Below are 23,177 nucleotides of genomic sequence, written 5' to 3'. Positions count from 1 at the left end.
CATTCATTATTAATTTTTAATAATATTTAAAACCGAAATTTTTACTTTTAATTAGTAAAATGGAGACAAATATTTATATTTTTAAGCAAATTTCATATTAAAAATTTAATTCTTAAATATTTTTATATAAATTATTTAATCTATTTAATACATTCATAACCATTGTTAAACAATATAAATGATTAAAAGTATACTTAGTTTTGTTTAACATTTAAAAAAATATATATTTAATTGTAATTAATAATGAATGTAAATATTTAAAGTATTAAATAATATTAGGAAAGAAATTTTCTTTCTTAAGTACTGTACTTTAACGATTAAATTTTCTACCTTAAACAATATTTAACGTATAAATTATCATTCTCAAGTGGTATTAGGATTAAAATTTTCCACCCTGAACAATATTAACGTATAAATTTTCATCCTTAAAAGGCATTAGGAATCAAAATGTTTTAGGATAAAAATTATTAATCTTAAGCAGCATCAAAATGAAATTTCTTTTTGGATTTTAACCGATTTTTAACTGATAAATTTTAATATTCCTTTATATATGTATTCAACATTCTCTTTCATCAGTATTAAAGATTAAATTTTCGATTTTAAACAACATTTAATATGCAAATTTTTTATGTTAAATAATACTTAATATGTAAATTTTCATTGTCTAGCAGCTTTTAAAGTTAATTTTCTGTCATAAATAATTTTTAAAATAAAAAAAATATATATATATATTATATTGCAGAAAAACGATTTATGTATTTCCAATAATATATTATTGAAATGTATGCATATTCAAAGGTGATTTTAAGTTTAGATGGAGTTCTGTTTAAAATGTAATCTTGCTCAGCTTGTTATTCATCAACTATCAGCATCCTCATTACTGCTGATGATTTACGAACGAATGTTTCTAACAAGGAATGCGAACGTTCCGGATTTATTTTCCGACTTTTCTCTCTCTACAGATATCGTACTTCATTCCAAAAATGTATCAACGTCTTACATCCCCCACTCTTATTTATTTTTATAAATAAGCTTATATACTGCCGATGTAATTATACAAGTGTAATAAAACAAACTGGAATGAGTTGTAATCTGTGTTTTGTTACACCTGTTCCTAGACATTATTGGCAGAATGCCTGCAAAACAAGTTGCTTTTGTGGTGACATCGATTCTCCAATTAGTTGAAGATTACAACAGAGAAAAGAGCAGAAATTTCTTCTTTTTTCCCCCTTTCTATTTATTATATCATAACGGATCAGAAGGATTTTTCTAAATGGGCATAAAGAGAGTTTGTTGGAACTTTAAAGGATCGAATGTCATTAATTTATTTTTATGTAATTATATAACAATTCTATTCAATTTAATCATCAAAAATAGCAAAAAATCACTAATAAAATCTCTCTTTCTATATATATACTATAATGGCATCCCATTAAGTTTATTTACTCTATGAAACTTTAATCTATATAAGCACAGTTTGAAGTTTAGCAAAGTCTTCAATGTGTTTTTTAGGTTTATTGAAGTAATCTATGACGATTATTTTGAAGAAATAAATGAAAATATGTATTTTTATACCACACTCAATAAAATTAATCTTTAAGTTTTGCTCTAATATAGTCATGTGTAGAAATACTAGAAATAAAATAATTAAGATTTCAATTTGTTAATATTGCTAAGTACATTATAATAAATTAAGATAATTTTCTCTTCGTTTAACAATTTTAAATTGAATCATACGATAGTGATTTGATGATTTGCATTCCGATTCACAAGAATTAATCCTAATAATAATCAGTAGAAAGTTTACATAAATTTTGTTTTGGTGAAGAGAAAATTCTTAAGCTAAACATTATAATTAATATAAAATCTCTTAAAATTATCTACTTTTGAGAAAAGTAATTTATTGAAGTTAGAATTCCATCTTACGTTGCAGTTATTTTATGTGTTGTAGGTGCATTCAATCAAGTGGACGTCGTCTAGGATGACATATGTGACGTTCTGATTAACGCATTCTCTTAAATTAAAAGATTTATACAGTGCCGAAGAAAGATTTCAGTTCATTGAACTCAACGACTCCTTGGTAAAAACCTAAATACCTTGGAGAAGAAAATATATTTTCTGTAAAAGAATAAAGTTTCGTTTACCTTGTAACGGAGCATAGATATTGAGGTAAAGACAATCTTCACTCTGATTGACGAGATAGGGTAGGAGACGGCGAAGATATAGAAGACGACCCGAAGGCATCCTGCGAAGAGCCTCTGTCTCATTGGTAATATCCGGAAGACGTTGGGGACAGACGGGACCGAACTGATCCGCATTTCTCACTCCTTTCCAATGAGCGGGTGTCACCGGTGGCATGAAACGTAAAGAACCCATTGGTGGAGTGGCATAGGGAACACCCAAAAATATTTCGACGGGCTTTAATTGCCGGTTAGGAAGGGTTGCAATGGAACCGCGCAGGGCACCATACTTAGTGGTCACCACACGGGAACTTAAATGTCTCGTAGCAACTGAGTCAACCAATATCCATAACAGTATTAAAAACACTAATGAAGTAGTGTCGTATATATTGACTTTCTTATTCATTCTTCACTCACCCACTCTCTAGTCAAGCCCAAAGCACCTAACACCATCTCCCCAATCGGCACAAATTCGGCTAAGGCGATACTTTTCCCCTTTCTAACTTGATTTAACTCGTATATACACTCCGGATAACAGAGATAGTTTTAGAAGCGAGATTTAAACACATCGATATATAATGATAAAAGCACTATGTCAACAGAAACAAACGTCTTGCAATGAAACAGTCGACGTACTACGAGTACGACTGAACATGTTCGACCTGACCAAGCTATTGTGCGCATGAGCATTACGCATTCGGTCTAGGACCACGTGGTGTCTGCCTAAAACCGTTCGATACGCCACAGGTCGAAGAAGAAGCTAAAGACAGCAAAGCTTACCAAGGAAATTGTTCTNTTTAATGTAAATTAATTAATATAAAAGCATTTAATATAAATTAATATTAAGTAACAAATCACTGTTATAGTTAACTAAAAAGAGAGCTATTTATAAGATAATTGGATAATTTTGTATGTTGTCTCATATTTAATGACCAATCATCGTAAGAGTCGAACGAGTCAGACGACGCTAATTGGCTAGCTTTATTTAAAAGAAAGTGAAACTCAACTCTGATTGGGTATTGCGTAAATAAACATTTTAAAAATATTTTTTGACTGATACAAAACATTTTATAGAATATTTTTGAAGAAATGAAACAGATTTTTGAAAAATTATATAAATGTTAAAAATCAAATATATATATATTTTTCTATGCAAACAAAAAATATAAGTTATATATATATATTTTTTTTTCTTTTTAAATTTCTACATTTTATCGTTTTCTGAAGTTTAGGTGTGTTTTGAATCGAGATTCCTTTATATTGTGTTTATATTGAATAGAAGTTCTGTTCAGAAACATGGGCATTGCGATAAACAAACCCTTGGGCGTTACCAATCAACAATAACTTAGGTATTTGTCATTCCATTTCGGTTTATCCATTGATTAATTGCATTCAATCTCAATCAAGAATAGGAACATGCAAATTTTGACTTCGGGGTATGCATTTTAAACATTTAATTGTTTTAAAGTTTATCATTTATAAATTTAAAATATTTCCTGTATTTTAGTAACAATATCGAAAAAATAAATCAGGTTTTTATAAAGATTTTTCCTTTCTTCAGATTGGAACAATTTTTGAAGAAACGTATTTTTGTTATCTAAGCTCGGTTTACCTCAATCGATTTAGGTCCATATAGTATTTATATCTCTATAACGGCATTTAAAAATCTTTAAAAGAGTATTAAAGATTTCTTTTAAATTAAATTTATATAATAAGCTTTAATTTAAACAATAAAAATTCCGTCCTGGAAAAATTGGCTTATGAATAACCTACTATTTTTTTAAAAATATTTTTACTATATTTTTAATTTAGAATATGTTTTTTTATTTATTAGGTTATTTCTTATTATCAGAATCTACTTTAAAAATATCAATAAGCTGATACTGTATATCGAATAATGTATTAAGACAGTAAAGTGGAAATGTGATCGTTAGTAGTTTGCCTTGAGGCACTTTGGCGATTTGAGAAATCAGTTGCATTGATGGAAGTAAAGAGTAAGTCTAACCATTGACAACGTGGCTAAAGTAGTAGATTAGGTGTCTGATAGCTTTTGAGAACTTCAAAGAAACAGAGAAAAGTGTTGTTTAAGTATCTTCAACGTCCCCTTCAAAAAGTCGGTAATGGACCTTTGAAATCCGTACCGAGATTGTGAACAGACTCCTTAAATAGGTAAAACAGCTTAATTATCTTAGTTTATATATACATTTCACTTATACCTTAATAAAAAAAAATCGAAAATATCACCCTATTATTAAAGTAATCATTTATTTTAAAATCTAATCATCCTACATAACGTTTACAAAATTCGAAAATTGAGGCGTTTACTTAATTAATTTCTAAAACTGTGTTATTATCACCCTTTTTTTTTAGCCGGTAAAGTTTTGGTATTGTATTAATAATCATCGTTTGTATAACTGATGAGGTTTGACATAAAAAAAAGATAATTGATATTTATAACCATAGTTATTTTACTTCAATAATAAGGTAATACAGTATTAATGATTCTTTTACAACTCACCAGTCAGGATCGAATTTTGGAGAACGAATAGAACATAGCGACACATGATATTGACATCTGTAAAAATAATAACTTGATAAATATATGGGCTTTTTTTATAACAGGACAAACATTCTATTCAATAGCTCTTCCGTAGCAGAATAAGGAAGATAAAAATTTCATCGTTCAACATATTTTCTGGAGTATTTTTAGAAAATTTTATTCAATATTTTGATGCATTTTAAAAATAATTACTCGCTTAAACTAATGAATTTCAAATATCAAAATAAACAACTAATTAAAATAAAAGTTCTGTTAAAAGAGTTTAATGTAAATTAATTAATATAAAAGCATTTAATATAAAATCAATATTAAACATAATAAACCTGAGTAGAAACGTTAGATTTTATTCTATTTTTGTACTATTATACAGAGTATTATATATTATAGAATATAACTTATAATAAATTATATAGATTTATATAAATTATACAGTACGTTCTATAGTAAATAGATTATTATCCAGCATATAATAAAGCCAACTGTACAAGAATATGTAGTGTAAATATTCATACTGGATTATATACATTCAAATTTTCAAGATTACATTAATAAATCCATAATCAGATTTAAATTTAAATAGATCTAACAGAAAGAGTAAAGAATAAATTCCTATTTTAATAACAATGTTTATATTAGATTATTGTATAAATTGTACTGTACATTTGACATTTAAGATTTGACAGGTAATACAATTTAAATGTTAAAATTAGCAAAATAAAATCAATAAAATTCACCTTTATACAAAGTTATATGACATATGTAAATTATATATAATTATAAATTATCGAATTTTATATATTTAACTATTTAAAGCATGTTAAATTTTATAAGAATATAGGAAATGTGGTAGATAATATTTTAGATTTTATTTTTTTATCGTCTTTCTGAATTTTTCTCTTTAAATTTTCAATTTTGAAGGCTTATAAATTATTATTGATATACCAACCGAATATGTGTGACGATAAACAACTACTATATTATTAAATTTATTCGAAAAATATAAATTTGATCGAATATAATTTTAATATGTATTTTGTTTTTTCTTATCGAATTTTAAGAACGAAGTAAATTTAAATGGAAAAGTATACGTGGAAATAAAATAGCAATAAAAAACTGCACTGAATCTCTAACTTTACTGGAAATGATTAAATAAAGAAAGCTAATAAACTGCTTCCATCTGCCAAATTGCACAATTTGAAAATTAAATATAAAATTGATTCGAAACGATCAAAACTAATAACTTCTTAAAAATGGTTGATTAAAATAGAGAAGTTTATTCTTAGCTTGGTATAAATTCGTAATTTTCCTTCGACAAAATTTACAGCATTTTTCAATCTTAATTTTGAACTACTTACTCAAAAGAGAAGATTAGCTTTGCCCTTTAACTCAGCCCACAGATAAAAGACTTTGACTGAAAAGGAATGAAATTCAATAAAAAGATATTTCCACCTGGAAATCTTACCTTCTATAATTCAATCGCTTTACTTGACTTTAATCGTTGTATTAAATATAACGATTAAAGTCAAAAGGAAGCTATAGAGTTATAAGATAATTTTTAACGGTGTCGATAAAATTATATAACATTCATATTTATTGTAGGCCTTTATAAGCAAAAGAAAATAGTTTCAAAACGATTTCAAAATAGGCTTTTAAGCTCCGTTTTATTATTGATAATCCTCCTACTTCATAGAGAACTTAATATTACATAAAATGGTTTTATTTTTTTATCAACCTAACGTATTTAATTAATGTATTCCTGAGTAAGATATGATGCATTAATCAATTTGATAAAGTTTAATTATAATCAACATATTCTATTTTTAGAATTAATCTAAGTAACTCTGTATTAAATATAAAAATTAAACCATTGTTTTCGATGAAAAAAAATGTAATTGTTATTATTTTATTTGTTATCCTTTAAATATTATTATTGTACTTTAATTAGTCATTCTTCCACCCCCTTCTTTAATCTCTACGTAGTAATTTGACTGCATAATTGAGATTAATTTAAAAAAAGTGATGATGTCTTCTAATTAAAAAAAACTTACTATTAATTGGCAAGATTTGCATAATTGCTTAATTTTAGATAACTTTTTCCCTTAATTATTTTTACCTTGTGATAATAAGCTTATACTAAATTTGAAACTGGCAATTTTAAGTTAGTTTATGGTAGGAAGGAAATTATAAATTCTGCTTTTAGAATATTCTAATTTTGTTATAGACTACCGTAATTCATTTCCCGTGTTGTTAAATGTATAAAATCTAAGCAAATGCTCTTTTGTATTGATTTAAGGATGCAAGGTTTGGGTCTCGACATAAGTATTGATTATCAGACGTCGAGTGATAATCATAATAATATATATCTTAAAAATACAGTGTCAAAGATGAAGTATACATTAGAGAATATAATGAATACTAAGCTTAATGTTACTTTTGAAACCTATCCTTTCGAGTCCCTGGTTGAACATTAAATTAAACGAATATTGATATTTTTCAGCACAATTAAATAGGCTAAGTATCAATACAATTTTTTTGAAACTTCTTTATGAGTAACTTTAGATGAATGAGATGTGCAGAAAATAATAGATTTTTCAGGAAATCATGTTAGTCGCAGAACCTTTTAAAAGAGTTAATCAAAGACGATTCACGTCTTCTTGTTAACTCTTTCGAAACTTTGACATGAATTGTTAATGAAATTTAAGACAAGAGATATTACATTTAATAGAAAGTTTTGGTGCATAGACTATTATAAATTTTCTTTTAAAAAATATAAGAAAAAATATAGAAAAATCATAATGCTTTTAGATCTTAATCTAAAAGCATCAGTCATGATTTTATATGAATAATACATCTTTCATGAATTTTTATGATCGTTTTTAATACCATCCTCAGTCGAAAAAAAAATTTTTTTTCGCTTCACTTCTATTTATAACATAATAATAACGTTATCACCGGGTTTAAAAATAAATTAAATACTTGTAGAATATATTTAAATTAAATTAAATGATTAGGAGAGAAAGATACAAAATTAAAATTTATGAAACAAGAGCTGGCCCAGTAGCGCTATTGATGAAAAGGATATGTAGGCTAAGAATAGTGCATGGAGCAATAAAATGCCTGAAGTGTAGAAACACGTTCTAAATAATTTATTCGAGTTCATAACATGAAAGATATATCACTGGATGACATTATTTCTCAGCGTTTCAGCATCAGAGCATAAAGTAGCATCCTAAGATATATAGAGTGCGATTGCAAATACTCGTATTTCCCGGATAAAGGCAGCATCTTTTAAAAAAACAAAATGTAATTTATAATGCAAAACAGCATGACTCAAAGAATAAAACGAGAAAAATAGAATTGGGAGTAACTTTCCTAGAGTAAATTTTATTATAGACTTTCCATTGATATTATTCAATTTATCACAAATTTTATGCACTTAAACTCCAATTAATTATGTTAAATTAATTATAATAAAGTTTTCTTTAATAAGTTAATAACCATTATTAAGTTATAATATAAAATTTATTTTTTTTTCTCTCTCTTTTATTTTTTTATTTTTATTGTATTTTTTTTTTTACTGTAGTCCAAGCCGATAATTCACTTGTAAGGACTTAAGTGCTACTTTTTTTTTCTTCCTAACAAAGATGCTATTGAAAGCTGTTCAAGTAACAAAACATAATAGACTAGAAATCAATTCCAAGATGTTTAATGGTAAATGCACTCGAAATTAACTCTAGAAATACGTTAAACGTGAAACAAGTGCTATATTGCCTTTCTTCGTGTATACTGATAATTATTCATAGAAGTGACACCGCTCACCTGTTAGAAACATGATATGTTGCATTTAATACAGCATGTGATGCGAGATGGAAAGTGATGTTGGCAATTATTTGAAAGACGTGTTAGCGGATGTGTAACTCATGCGGAATCCATCTTTATCCATACATTAATTAATATACCATAATTAATTAATTAATATGCCATAACGTCTAAATGATACTCCATACGTTATAAATATTGTAAAAGAGAAATAGCCTGAAGTACAGTAAAGATTATTGGTAGTGATATATATTTTGCTTTTTTTTTATTCGCTACACGGTATTAGATCATTGATCGATGCACTTTAACAATTTCGTTCGAACTGCAATATTTTATCACGAAGAAAATANAATTTTTAATTGTTTCGCTTTATTTAATTCTATAAATAGAAAATAACAATAATAATAATAAAAATAATTTATATCTATTTGTACAGTACTGTACATAAAAAAAAACTAAAATAAAACAGAAATGATTTCATTTAAATTATTTTTTAATAAAATTTAAACGAGGTTTTAAAGTCTAATTATAATTATTTTCAGATAAGATAAAATGTAAATTGCTTCTGCACTCAACATTTCCTTATTTATAATTAAGAAAATAACATTTATAAATTATTTATTAAACTAAATTTTAATAAAATTTAATGATTATTTATTTATAAAATTAAAAATAACGTTTTAATTATTTTTTTCTTCTCCTTAAAGTAATTTATATTTTAAATATTAAAAAACACGTTTTAATTTTTTATTGTCGTTTTTTTTCTTTGTTATAAAAAATTTGGAAATAAATAAAATTATTTTAATAGTAAATAAAATAAAAATTTAAAATATAATTTTTGTTTTTATACCTTTAAATGATATATATATTGTTTTTTTTTTTTGTAGCTTGTGTGAGACGAAAATTAACAAATTTATTACAACAGATATAAATGTAACGCTTAAAAATAAATAAATTTTAAAGCTTTCTATCGTAATTCTAGCACTTAAAAGACATTAGAGGAAATTATGCATTAAATAAAGAAATAAATAAAAAAGAAACTTGTTTAAAGCATAAATTCAACAAGAATAATCATGCAAAATATTTTCCAATTACTCTTTCACAAACGAATAATAAATACCAAAAACTTTGCATCAAACAGTAAAAGTTTCTATTTTTTTTTTTTTTTGTTTTCCTTGTGTGTTTTTTTTTATTTCTTAAAGTTGTTGATGATTATAATAAAACACCAAAGAAAAATTTTTCTAGTAAAGTAATCCAAATATTTCGTGCAATTCCGCATTTTGTAAAATTATCATTTAAATATTGTTGTTCTTCCTGAAATTATTCATAAGTTGGTGAATTTTTAAATAATGGAATGAAATTTCAAGAAAATAAAATAAAAAAGAAACAACGACAACACTTGACTTGTTATCAGTAAGAAGAATAAAAAAAATAATAATAAAAAATAAATAGAAAATACTATTTTTAAAATAGGTAAATATTCTCATATTTTATCAGAAAAAATAATAAAAAAAAATATATATTTGTATGTGTGTATATATATATATAAATGCCGATAGCTAGAAATTTTATCTGTAGTGAAAATGGATATTAAATAAAATTTAGTGGGTAGTAATTTAAGCTCGTGTTAAAATTTACAAGTACAGACAACACTAGAATATTGATTTAATATAAATTGATTATCGAGAATTTGCGACGTAGTCAAATTGTTTATTAAACCGTATCATCATAAAATATATAAAACACAATAATTTTTAAAAATGAAATCCTTTAAATATTAAGTATTCGTTACATGAGTTATTTGATATACCTTAATATCTCGTAAATTTGTTATATATTTGTATATAGCTCTTATATATTTTTATCTAAACTCTATCAAACTGGCTAAAATTTTTGCCGATTTAACTCTATGCATACGAAAATAAGAAAAATCAATTTGCATAACAATGTATTTCGAGAAAGCATCTTCTCGTATATGATTGGAAAACGATTTTGTTTGGTTTTTCAATTTGGTTTGCTTGACATGTGTTTACATTATAAAGACTATATATTGTGTAAACATCATCCGTTATACTTTATAATACGTTTCGACCGATTTAAAACTCTTAATATATCATTTTTCTCTTCCTGATCCCCATACTCATCAATACTTAGTGTTTTTCAATTGTAATTGATACTTAGTAATTTTAATGTTTCCGTTTAAAAAAAAATACTAAAACATTATAGAATTTTTATAAATTTTTGAATTTCTATGAATTGTGAGATGGAATAGTTTACCATTGAATTTTGAGAATAACAACTCTCCTACTATAAAATGTATCTGGAGTATTGTAAAATTTTACACAGTAATATATAAGCTGGCATTTGTATATCAAAAATAAATGTTTTTTTATACTATAAATGTTTGTATAGGTTATAAAATTCTGTAATATTCTTAACTCTAGAACTATGTTATCACATAAGATTATGTAAAGTGATGTACAGTACAGTACTTTATTATTGTAAAGTTATCGTTGATGTATAATAGATTAAGTTTACAGAACATTATGCTTTAAGCATTAGAATATTTAAGGTATAATTTATAAACTAGAGCTGCAACTATTAATAAATTTAAACAATTCTATAATTCTAAATCGATTTTTTAATCTATAAATCTTGTACGATTAACATAATGATAGTGTTTTTTTAATCTAATGTATTCAAACTTATACAAAATTCCAAGCAAATTAAGAATTATATAAATGGCAATATCATCAAAAGTTACAGTCACCGACTTAAAATTTATATGCTATTAGATTCGTCAGACGAATCTGCACTAAAATTAGTATAGAAATTCCAGATATATGTATAAATGTTCAGTCTAGACGCGAGTATACAAGTTGCTATTGGAAAATGATGTATAGCCACAATTATAAGATTTTGACTATATAAACCGCAATATCATCAAAAGTTACAGTCACCGACTATTAGCTTTCGATTCGAGTGATGTCGGAATTAAATNTTAAATAAAATTAAATTTATAATAAATTCGTGTATTTATAAATAAATAAATATACATATATATAAGGAAAATAGCGAAAAATATCAATGAACAAAACTGTAGGAAAGTCTGATGTATTTTTAATTCAGTAGGAGAAATATAGATTTATTGGAAAAACTCTTAGTTGAACAAGTTAAATAAATTTAATCAAAAGAGAATTTCCACAGTTTTATTTAATAAAATTTCAAATATTGAATTATTAATTATCCTGACTTGTCTCAGAGTACAAGTTCATTAAACTAATAACCATAAAAATATAAGACGTAGGCTATTTAAAATTAGATATCTTACGGGAAATTCCGTAATATTTCATATAAACTTATTAAATAAAGTAAATACTTAGATTGAATTAATATGAATAGAAAATAAACTTTGTGCACTTTTTTTTTCATTATTATTAATTTTATTTTTCTTTGCATAAGGCAATTAAGAATCACTCCTCATTAAACTACCCGCATTTAACCTATAATTTGAATATCAATGTAAAACAAATTCTGGCACAAATTTGACTGAGTTATAATTATATTTGCATAAATGGGAAGACTTATTCATGAATCACAATGAGAGATGTTCCATCCGAATTTTAAAATTGAATGAAATTCAGAAACGTAATTATTTCTTAGTCTATTTAAAGGAAATCACAATAATTGCTTTTCTACAGTTGTACATTATTAAATAATGAATTTCGAAAATTTTCTCTGTGTAATGAATTGATATATTAATTACAATGTTTGTCATTTTTATTAAATAGAAAAATATTAAAAGTTATTCTTGAAATCTTTTAATGTTTTCATTCTTTCTTTATTGTTCTTTATCTTGATGTATTGTGATTATTCATCCTGTTCTTTTACAAATATATTAATACAATGTTCGATTTTTAAAATACTTTTATGTATAGTACAATTATTCTTCCTTCTATTCATTAACAAAATATTAATATATTATTTCGGTTATTAGCAATATATCAGTATCAGTATAAAGAGCGAATATCAGTATAAAGAACGAATGAAGATTCGTTCTTTATACTGATATATTGTTCTGCATTCTGCTCATTGTTCTTCATGCTGACTTATTGTTCTTGATTCTGCTCATTCTTCAATCTAAGCATTGTCTTATTCCGTTAATTGTTCTTCATGCTGACTTATTGTTCTTTGCACAGACAAATTATTCTTCGACTCGGCTTCGTATTTCTTTATTAAGTTATAAAATTACTACTTTTCTATAGCTTATTATTATTATAAAAGCATGCAAAAATCATTAGAAAGCATTCAAATGTAAAAGTAATATTAAAATAAAGTAGAAAATGAACTGGAAAACAATTACAAATCAATTNGCAACAATTAACGTCACTTACGTAACATTGGCGACAATAAGCGTTAATTACGTATTTTATACGGTTATTGTTGTTACTTACTTTATCTTAGTGACCACAAGCGTTTGTTACGTAAGATTAGTTACAATATATGTGATATACGTGAGTTTTGCGAGAATAGGCGTATAATATTTCATATTGACAGTTATAAACGTCACTTCCGTAACATTGTCGGCCATAAGCGTCAATTACGTAACTATCGCGGCTATTGTTGTTACTTACGTCATTTTAGTTACCACAAGCGTTTGTTACGTAAGATTAGCGGCAATAAGTGTGATATACGTGAGTGTTTTGCGGCAATTGGCGTAAATTACGTCATATTGGCAGTCATAAACGTCACTCACGTTAGTTTTTTCGCCCACAGGCGTCACTGACGTCACTTTGGCGGCCATAAGCGTTTATAACGTTACTTCAGTGGCCATGTATGTCATATACGTCACTTTGAATACCATTAGAGTCAATTTCGTTATTTTTGTGGCCATAAGCGTAGATTACGTTACTTTGGCAGTTATAAACGTCAATTACGTCATTTTGACTACAATTAACATAAATTACGTCACTTTGGCAGCAATAAGCGTCACTCACGTAACTTTGGCGTTTATAGGCGTTAATTACGTAACTTTTGCGGCCATAATCGTTACTTACGTTATGTTGGCGATTACAAGCGTCTGCTACGTCACATTCATAGCAATATATGTGATTTACGTTAGTTTGGCGGCAATTTTCGTCAATTACGTCATATTGGCAGTTATAAACGTCACTTACGTAAGTTTTATCAATTAACCGCGTCACTCGCGTCACTTTTGCAACCATAGGCGTTGATTACGTCATTTTGGCGGTTATGAACGTCAATTACGTTATTTTGGCAACAATAAACACGATTTACGTCACTTTGGCAACAATTAACGTCAATTACGTTATTTTGGCAACAATAAACATAATTTACGTCACTTTGGCAACAACTAACGTCACTTACGTAACTTTTGCGACGATAAGCGTTAATTACGTATTTTATACGGCTATTGTTGTTACTTACTTTATTTTAGTGACCACAAGCGTTTGTTACGTAAGATTAGTTACAATAGGTGTGATATACGTGAGTTTTGCGAGAATAGGCGTCAATTTTGTTATATTGGCAGTTATAAACGTCACTTATGTAAGTTTTTACAGTTATAGGCGTCACTTACGTCACTTCTACTAATTTAGGCGTAAAATACGTCATTATGGCGGTTATTAACGTCAATTACGTCATTTTGGCAAAAATAAACATAAATTACGTCTTTTTTACAGCAGTTGGCGTCAAGTACGTTATATTTGCAGTTATGAACGTCACTTCCGTGAGTTTTTTCGGTTATCGGCGTCACTCGCATCACTTTTTCTACCAATAACGTAAATCACGTCACTTTTGCGGTTATGAATGTCAATTACGTTATTTATAAGTGTCATATATGTGTTATTTCGTAGCCACAAGTATCATATATGTGTCATCTAGTTTCATTTAATGTGATTTATGTAATTTAGTTACTATAAGTGATATATATGTTTTATTGAGTTTCCACAAGTGTCATTAATGTGCCAATAAATTTCATTTAGCATCATTTATGTAATTTAGTTATTATACAAGTCATATATGTGCCTTTTTGTAGCCCGAAGTGTCATATATGTGCGATTTAGTGTCATTTCACGTTATTTATGTAATTTAGTTACGATAAGTGTCATATATGTGCCATTTTGTGACCTCAAGTGTCATATATGTGCAATTTAGTGTCATTTAGCGTAATTTATGTAATTTAGTAACTATAAGTGTCATATGCGTTCCATTAAGTTTACACAAATGTCATATATGTGCCATTTAGTGTCATATAGCGTTATTTATGTAATTTAGTCACCAGAAGTGTCATATATGTGCCATTTTGTAGCTACAAGTGTTATATATGTGCCATAATTTAGCCACTTTTACATATATGTGCTATGTCGTGTTATTTTGCGTCATTTATGTAACTTTGTTACCATAAGTGTCATATATGTTCTATTGAGTTGCCACAAGTGTCATATATTTTTCACTTTGTGTCATTTAGTGTCATTTATGTAATTCAGTTACCATAAGTGTCATATATATGCTATTTTGTAGCCACAGATGTCATATATGTGCCATTTTGTAGCAGCAAGTGTCATATATGTGCCATTTAGTGTATCTTAGCGTTATATATGTAATTTAGTTATTATAAGTGTCATATATGTCGATTTTGTAGCCACAAGTGTCATATATGTCGATTTTGTAGCCACAAGTGTCATATATTTGCCATTTAGTGTCAATTAGCGCCATTTATGTTATTTAGTTACCATAAGTATTATATATGTTTCATTGAGTTGCCACAAGTGTCATATATGTGCCATTTAGTGTCATTTAGTGTCATTTATGTAATTTAGTCACTTTAAGTGTCATATATGTGCCATTTTGTAACTGCAAGTGTAATATATGTGTTATTCTGTGTTATATAGCGTTATTTATGTAATTTAGTTACTATAAGTGTCATATATGTGCGATTTTGTAGCTACAAATGATATATATGTGCCATTTGGCTGTAATAAACGTGACTTACGTTATTTTTGCGGCCGTTAGCGTCAATAACGTCACTTTTGCAACCATAGTCTGCACTTACGTAACATTATCGATTACAAGCATCTGTTACGTGACATTGGCGAAAATATTTGTAATTTACATCATTTTGGCGGCTAATGGCGTCAATTACGTAAGTTCTTTCATTTATATGCGTCACTTACGTAACTTTAGCAACTAAAAGCGTTTATTACGTCACTTTGGTGTCTATATATGTCATATACGTCACTTTAGCAACCATTAGCGTCACTTATCTAACTTTGGCAGCCATAAGCGTCAATTACGTCATATTGGGAGTTATGAACGTCAATCACGTTATTTTAGCAACAATAAACATAATTTACGTTACTTAAGCTGCAATATGTGTAATTTACGTTAGTTTGGCGGCTATTGGCGTCAATTACGTCATATTGGCTATAATATACGTATCTTTCGTCAGTTGTTACAGTTATCGGCGTCACTTACGACATTTTGGCTGCTATATTTAAAAATTACGTAATTTTAGCGGTTATGAACGTCAATTTCGGTTTTTTTCGGCAGAAATAAACATAAATTACGTTTTTTCGGCGTAATTTATGTTTATCGTTGCCATAATGACGTATTTGACGATAAACGTCAATTACGTCATTATGGCAACGATAAACATAAATTACGTTACTTTGGTTGCAATAAACGTCACTTACGTGATTATGGCAGCCATTAGCGTCAATAACGTCACTTTTGCAACCATAGTCGGCACTTACTTAACATTAGCGACCACCAGCATCTGTTACGTCACATTGGTGAAAATAGGTTTGATAAATTTCCTCGTCCTCTCTGAGAGTTTCTGGCATTGAACAATCCATGTCCTCGATAAACAGAAAAACCACGACTTCGGCTACGATTTTCAATTTCAAAACGACAAGTTTTTCTAAATAACCAGGTTTTCCTCAGATGAAACATTTCAACTTATTCTGAAATGATGATCTTGCTTCAGCTCGAAATACATTTGATCTATCATTTGACTCTTTATTAGAATTTTCCTCTGCACTTTTTAACTTTATTTTGCTTTTTAAATAGTCAACAGTTCTCTCCTTTTCTGGTAAAACATCTATTAAATCACCAATATGACTATACTTCTGTGGTAGCGATTTTAACATGTAGTTTAATTTTTCTTGTTCTGATATCATTGCACTTGCCTGCTTTAATTCATTCACAGCCTTTTCAAATGCGTCTAAGAATAAACATACATTTGAATAATTTTTCAATTTGATACTTTCAACGTTATGTTGGCACACAATTTGCAAGGCTGTTGACTTTTTCAGATACATCTCATGAAACTTTTGGATAATTTCGTAAGCCGTATCAAGTTCGCTTATGTATTCTAGCTGTTTGTTAGTTATTCCGCTATAGATATAATTAGTCGCCTGGATATCTCGTTCATCCCATTCGTCATCATCGGTCTTAATTCTAGCCCTCTTTACTACATCTTTACACTTTTTGAACTATAAAAACTTAAACATACGTAATTTCCAGTTACTATAATCTGCTCTGTCAAATATTGGTATATTAATATCACTGTTCTTCACCGCCGTTACCACGTGTGCTCTTTCTTTATTTTCTTAAATTATTTAACCCTTTTCACTTCTTGTTTTTTTCTTTTCAACCACGCTCTGCTACCATGTTAAGACAAAAAATAAAGCATTACCTTTTCTTTTGTTTTATTCTTTTAATACTTAACTTTAATAACTAACAGAACTTATTTACACCTTTTCAACCAGACAAAACTCTGACCACTAACAACTTTACCAGTGTTGCCAGATATAAATGTACAATAATTTACGAGAATTAACAATATAAATGTACAATAATTAACACTTATTATTATGTAACAAACTTATAAAGTCATATCTTGACAAGAATTCTTTTTAAAATATAAAATCCTTTTTGTTTACAGAAGCTTTACATTCAGCCATCACATGATAAGTATCAAAAGTAACTTCTAGACCACAAAATTCATAATTTTCCATTCTCAGAGAGGACATATTTTTTAACATGTTACAATGTATATGCAATACTGCTAATACCACCCTAAACTGTTTCACAAAGTTGGCTTGTCTGAATCAATTATTAAATTAGAATACCACTTATTAAATTTGTACTCTAAAGCTTTATTTTTAAAATTAGTTAAATAATTATCCACCATTCTTACCAACACATCAGACATGGTTATTGGATTTAACAAAGATACATGACCTCGATAACCATAACTTTCCAACAATGCTAACAATTGATTACCCCAGGTTAATTTTTGCAAAAGTAAATACAACTTTTCTTTAACTGTAAACTCACTAACTGGACATTTACCAGCTTTTTATTATATAAGGTGACCAACTTTTTTACAATGAAAAGGGACACTAATAAATTGAAGGAAAAAATATCATAAATAAAAAACATTTTATTCATTGCGACAATAATACACTATAATAATCTCTACTACATGCATAGGTACCATGTCATGTTTTGATAAGAAGTAAACAAAGCCATTTGCACGCATGTTCTCTCTCTCTCAAGGTCTCCCATGCAAAGAGCATGCGTCTCATAATTGCATCTTGTCACACTCTACAGAGCCTTGATGAATCGTCATGTTAAATACAAACACATCATATCACATCACATGCAACGGATCAATTCGGCATTGNTTCGTTTTTGCGGGAAATCGAACATATTTTTAGAACGATCTAAAAATTCTCTAATTAGTCTGGAAACAAGGGAACCCAATTCTTGCATTCTGTGAAAACGGGTAAGGTTGACTGTAACGTAATAATCTAGATGTATCGAAAACTAGCAGGTGAGCCCGAGCGACGCCGGGCCCACCTGCTAGTTTTCGATACATCTAGTTAAAATTATAAAGCGATATATAAAAAAATACATAAAACTATAGGTATTTAATAAATATTAAGTCTTACTGTTGATTATATTCATTCCTCTTATCAAAGGCGTCGAATATACGTTAAGTCCTTTCGGATATATTTGTTGGCTCATTTACAAATTTCCTTGGTATAACTTGTTCCACTTTTTGGTTGAACTTTTACTTAGTACTATCAGTTAGTAAAAGTAAATTCTATTCACGACAGCCAGAATTTACATAATCAAATAGGGTAGCTATTAAATAGTCAAACGAGCTGAAAAACGTTCCGATGGAGTCCAATAAACCTCCAAGACTATTCTACTACTTTTTAAATTTTTTTTCCTTTTATAATACATTTAACCAGTTTTTATTTATGTTTATGCTTAAATTTTTATTTATACAATTTTTTAGACAAAACATGAAACATATGTTAATTTTCAAATTTTTAAGAAAATAGAAACATTTTATATATATGTAAATATTACCGTAATATTAACCACGTGCATCCATATTATATTCACTAGCCACCGCTTTCTTAAGTCTATTTTTAATAACATTTTTCTGATTGGTCGAAACATTCATACAGTTGTAATGCTATGTGGAGTTAATCGATATAAAATCTTCTTACACTTTGCACGCATGCAGTGTTCTACGAGCGTAGTCCTCACCAATTTCAAAATGAATCAAATAAAACTTTACTTTATTTTCGTATTACTTATTCCTATTGCTGACTTTGCACTTGTTGAAGATTCATCTAAATTGATTAAAGGTATAGTTTCCGATGACGTAGAAAAAGCTGGTCGTATTTTAAACGACACTCATAATTTATTTAAGTATGTTACGACTAACGTTGCTCGATTGACGCTTCCTTATATGTTGAAAATTGCTGAAGAAGTAAACGTATCCCGCTCGTGTGTAAGAAGTGGGATGCATTTATTGAGCGCTTTAAAACAAAATAAAGGCTGGACAATAAAACGTAAGTAAATATTACTGTTATGCTAAAACAATAATTTGTTTTAATGTAAATAAAATAGATATTTATTGTTATACTTTGATTTCAAATCTTATGAAATGTATGAAAACGTTACTTAGAATGAAAATTTATACTATTTTTACACGTGAGAAGAATAGTATTGGGCAAAAATTAATGTCGTTAGTCGTGTAGATCTTCATTTATTCATAACGACAAATCACGAGTTAGTGTATAAATGAATAAAAAATAAATCATATTAATTATGAAGATACAATTAAAATTTTAGGAAAAACGTGTAAATTATTGTACTGTACTTTACGTTCAATCCTTGTACTGTACTTTGTGTGAAATCATTCCTGACTCGGTTGATGATAAAACTACTGTATATATGCTCTTCTGCACTATTTGTGTCTTTTTAAAAATCATATAAAAATTTAAACACGTTTTAATTAGCGAAATATATAAGATATTCACAAAATTAGTCACGCCTTTTTACATCTGATTTTAATTTTATCTCTTACATATTTTCGAATGATTAGTATTTTAACAATTGTACAGAGTTATGTGACCGCAGTGTCGGCACCACTTTGATGCTTTGTCAGGATGACACCACTGTGTCTTGCGGACAGACACAGAAACCGGTTTGCCCGTTTATCTCGTTATTTCGAACGGTCGCGTTTGCGCGGACTTGAGGGTCCAGGATGGAGAACCAAAGGAAATACATTTCACAAGTTTTCATATAAATAAAAATACCCGTTTATTATTCGATATGGATTATTTACAGATTTAATTTAGTAGATGCTTAGCCAAAGCTAATCTGAAGCTGACATATTACGTAACTTCTACGACCCTAACAACGACTGATGACAAGAGCGAGAGTTTACATTAATTTCGCGCGAGGATAAATACCTGTAGAATTCACAAAATGATAGTCGGAGTTTTTCACACGTAGGGAATATTAAAGTGGCGACGAATCTCTCGGAGTGACGGCGATCAGGAACAGTTAGGGCGGCGACGAATAGCAAGCGGCGGCCAACACATGCACAGTTCAAAGTTAACTCCAGGACTCTGTCCGACTCATCGAACCCCCCCTTTTATTAGGGGGTCTGAATTGGGGTTTTTCCATGGTCTTTTTAGGAAATTTTTCTATCACCGTCCAATAGTTGAATTTTCTGCATATTCCGGGTGACATACTCGATGTATCATCTTCAACCAGGAAATAAGTTCGTGGGAAACAGTTTATCTATAAAATTGTCGGTTTTTGTTTTATCTCTTTAATTTTTTTCTCTCAACACAAAATAGATTTAAAGAAAATAATTCCACTAAGTTCGGCTCTCACAGTTATATAACAAATACAGAATTTCCTGATAATAATTAAGCTGTAACATTTCTACCTTGATCTTTTGGGTTAAATCATAACTACTTGAACATTTTTTACACATTAATTTATAGCTTTTTGATTGTTGCTTCAACTATTTATCTGTTTATACTTTCATCTGAGGAAAACTATATCATTTTCCAATGCCACTGAGCTCACGTTTTTATGGATTCAGCAGAGTAAGCTTAAATATTGATAATTATTGTATTACATCTATGTTTTTTCCAACAATAATGGCTATAGATGCAAACACCTTCAGAAATAAATTTTAAAATTATAGGAATTCTTATGTAAAAATATAGGAAAACTGTATTGAAAAAATTGAAGAATTATATGTCATTATTGATTGTGAAAATAACAGTAATTCCATTGAATAACAGCAATTCTATTGTATGACGGTAATTCTATTGAATTACAGCAATTCTATTGTATGATGGTAATTCTATTGAATAAAACAATTTTATTCTATTACGATAAAACATTTATAAGCAAAAATATTGAAATTCCTTAAAGTACAGCTCAGCAAAAGTTAGAAAAAAGCTTATAAATTAAAATAAAAATTTATAAACAATATAATTACAAATACTAAATTTTAATGTTCAATATTCTGTATGAAAAAGTTATCGTAATGTAAATAAAGCTATTTTATGCTACAAATTTAAATAAAAGTTTTCAGTATTGTAACTATAAAATTGAGAAACGTTCATAAATATTTTACTGGCAAATGTTTCATTTTATTACTAATTTACTTGCATGAGATTTTGTGTTCGCTAAATACAAGAAATAATTTGCGTCTTAACTTTCATAACAATTTTTTTTTCTTTTTATTAACTCTTTTACACAAAATTATTCATGTTAAGTTTTTGTTTTAGAATATTTAAATTTTTTTATCGTTTTTCAGATTTTAGTTGCTTTTAAGCAATTAAACATTCAGTTTAATTACTTACACACTACCACCTTCTCCTCTACTAATTTACTTGAATGAGATTTTGTTTTCGCTAAATACAAGAAATAATTTGCGTCTTAACTTTCATAACAATTTTTTTTTTCATTTTATTAACTCTTTTGCACAAAATTATTCATGTTAAGTTTTTGTTTTAGAATATTTTCATTCTTTTTTTATCGTTTGTCAGATTTTAGTTGTTTTTAAGCAATTAAACATTGAGTTTAATTACTTAAACACTGTCTGAGTTTAAGAATTTATTAAACACAGAGAGTAATTTGTCAAAGAAAAACTTATATTTTACGAGCAATTATTTATTGTGATATCGTCACCATGCCAAACTGTAATTTTTCGTAACATCGGTCTAAATTTTTAGTAGTTTTTCGTGTCTGTATGTCATACTTTTCCTGTAATTAATATAGTCGTGTTGATTATCATTCTATCTGACTCAATACAGGAGAAACCTTTTGAATTGAAATAACGTGACTTATGGTAAGCACCGTAAGTACGTATATATAGTTAATCTAGTCTTTCTGCTCCTAAACTTTCCACAAGTGGTCTGAGCATTCATCTGTCTAATTCTGTTCTCGGGATTTAGGAAGAACAGACAGTGGAAATTTATGTATACAATATTTTCAAATTACAGTTCCAAGAAGTTTATTTGTTAAATAATTCCTTCTTTATTAGGCTGCAATTTTGAAAATTATATAACACATATTGCTGAGTCGGTCCAGTGAATTGATAACCTGACGATGGCCTGTTGATCAGGTTGAAAACGTTCGTTTAATACAGTAAAATAAGGTGTATGTATTATATTATATTCAATAAGTCTGAGTATATGTTGAAGTGCAATTTTGAAAGATGGTATACTTATAAATTCTCGCTGATGTCTGTCCGTTTGTGTGTTTGCTCGGCTGTCTTTCTTCAATCTCGAGAATGGAGTTAGGTGTATGAATACAAATACCAAGTTTGGAACAACAGGGGAAGCAGGCCCTGGATTAAACTGTATATGAAGTTTCAGTTTGGAACAGAAATCACGTTATTTCAATTGAAATTTTCCTCTGAAAGCAGTTAATAGATGACTGGCACGACATTATTGTTAAAGAAAGTATGATGTACAAAGGCAAACCTCTACTAATTTAGGTTGGAAAGCATATATATTAAACTAGCAGGTGGGCCCGGCGTTGCTCGGGCAATAGTAACGATAACTAAGATAAAGATTATTACGTTACAGTCAACCTTACCCGTTTTCACAGAATGCAAGAATTGGGTCCCCTTGTTTCCAGACTAATTAGAGAATTTTTAGATGGGTCTAAAAATATGTTCGATTTCCCGCAAAAACGAAAAAAACTGCATCTACGTATTGCACGTCGCTTTCTCTTAACAATTCCATTGTTACGTA

At 28.1% G+C, this 23,177-nt stretch overlaps 1 protein-coding gene across 1 annotated transcript in view; it reads right to left on the bottom strand.

Annotated features, from left to right (window-relative positions):
- The window catches only part of LOC111630628 (neuroligin-4, X-linked-like), a 17,576-nt gene extending 14,730 nt beyond the window's left edge, over positions 1–2,846 (bottom strand). Inside the window, exon 1 of the mRNA XM_023374761.1 lies at positions 2,145–2,846. Coding sequence (XP_023230529.1) covers positions 2,145–2,586 — 442 coding nt within the window. The 5' untranslated portion in view covers positions 2,587–2,846. The remainder of the gene's footprint in view (positions 1–2,144) is intronic.
- Positions 2,847–23,177: the final 20,331 nt, after the last annotated feature.

The sequence above is a fragment of the Centruroides sculpturatus genome, unplaced genomic scaffold, assembly GCF_000671375.1.
Source record: "Centruroides sculpturatus isolate CEXI.00-Female unplaced genomic scaffold, Cexi_2.0 scaffold20, whole genome shotgun sequence".
NCBI lineage: Eukaryota > Metazoa > Arthropoda > Arachnida > Scorpiones > Buthidae > Centruroides > Centruroides sculpturatus.
Note: the sequence above shows the minus strand (reverse complement) of the source record. Positions and strands in the feature narration are given on the sequence as shown.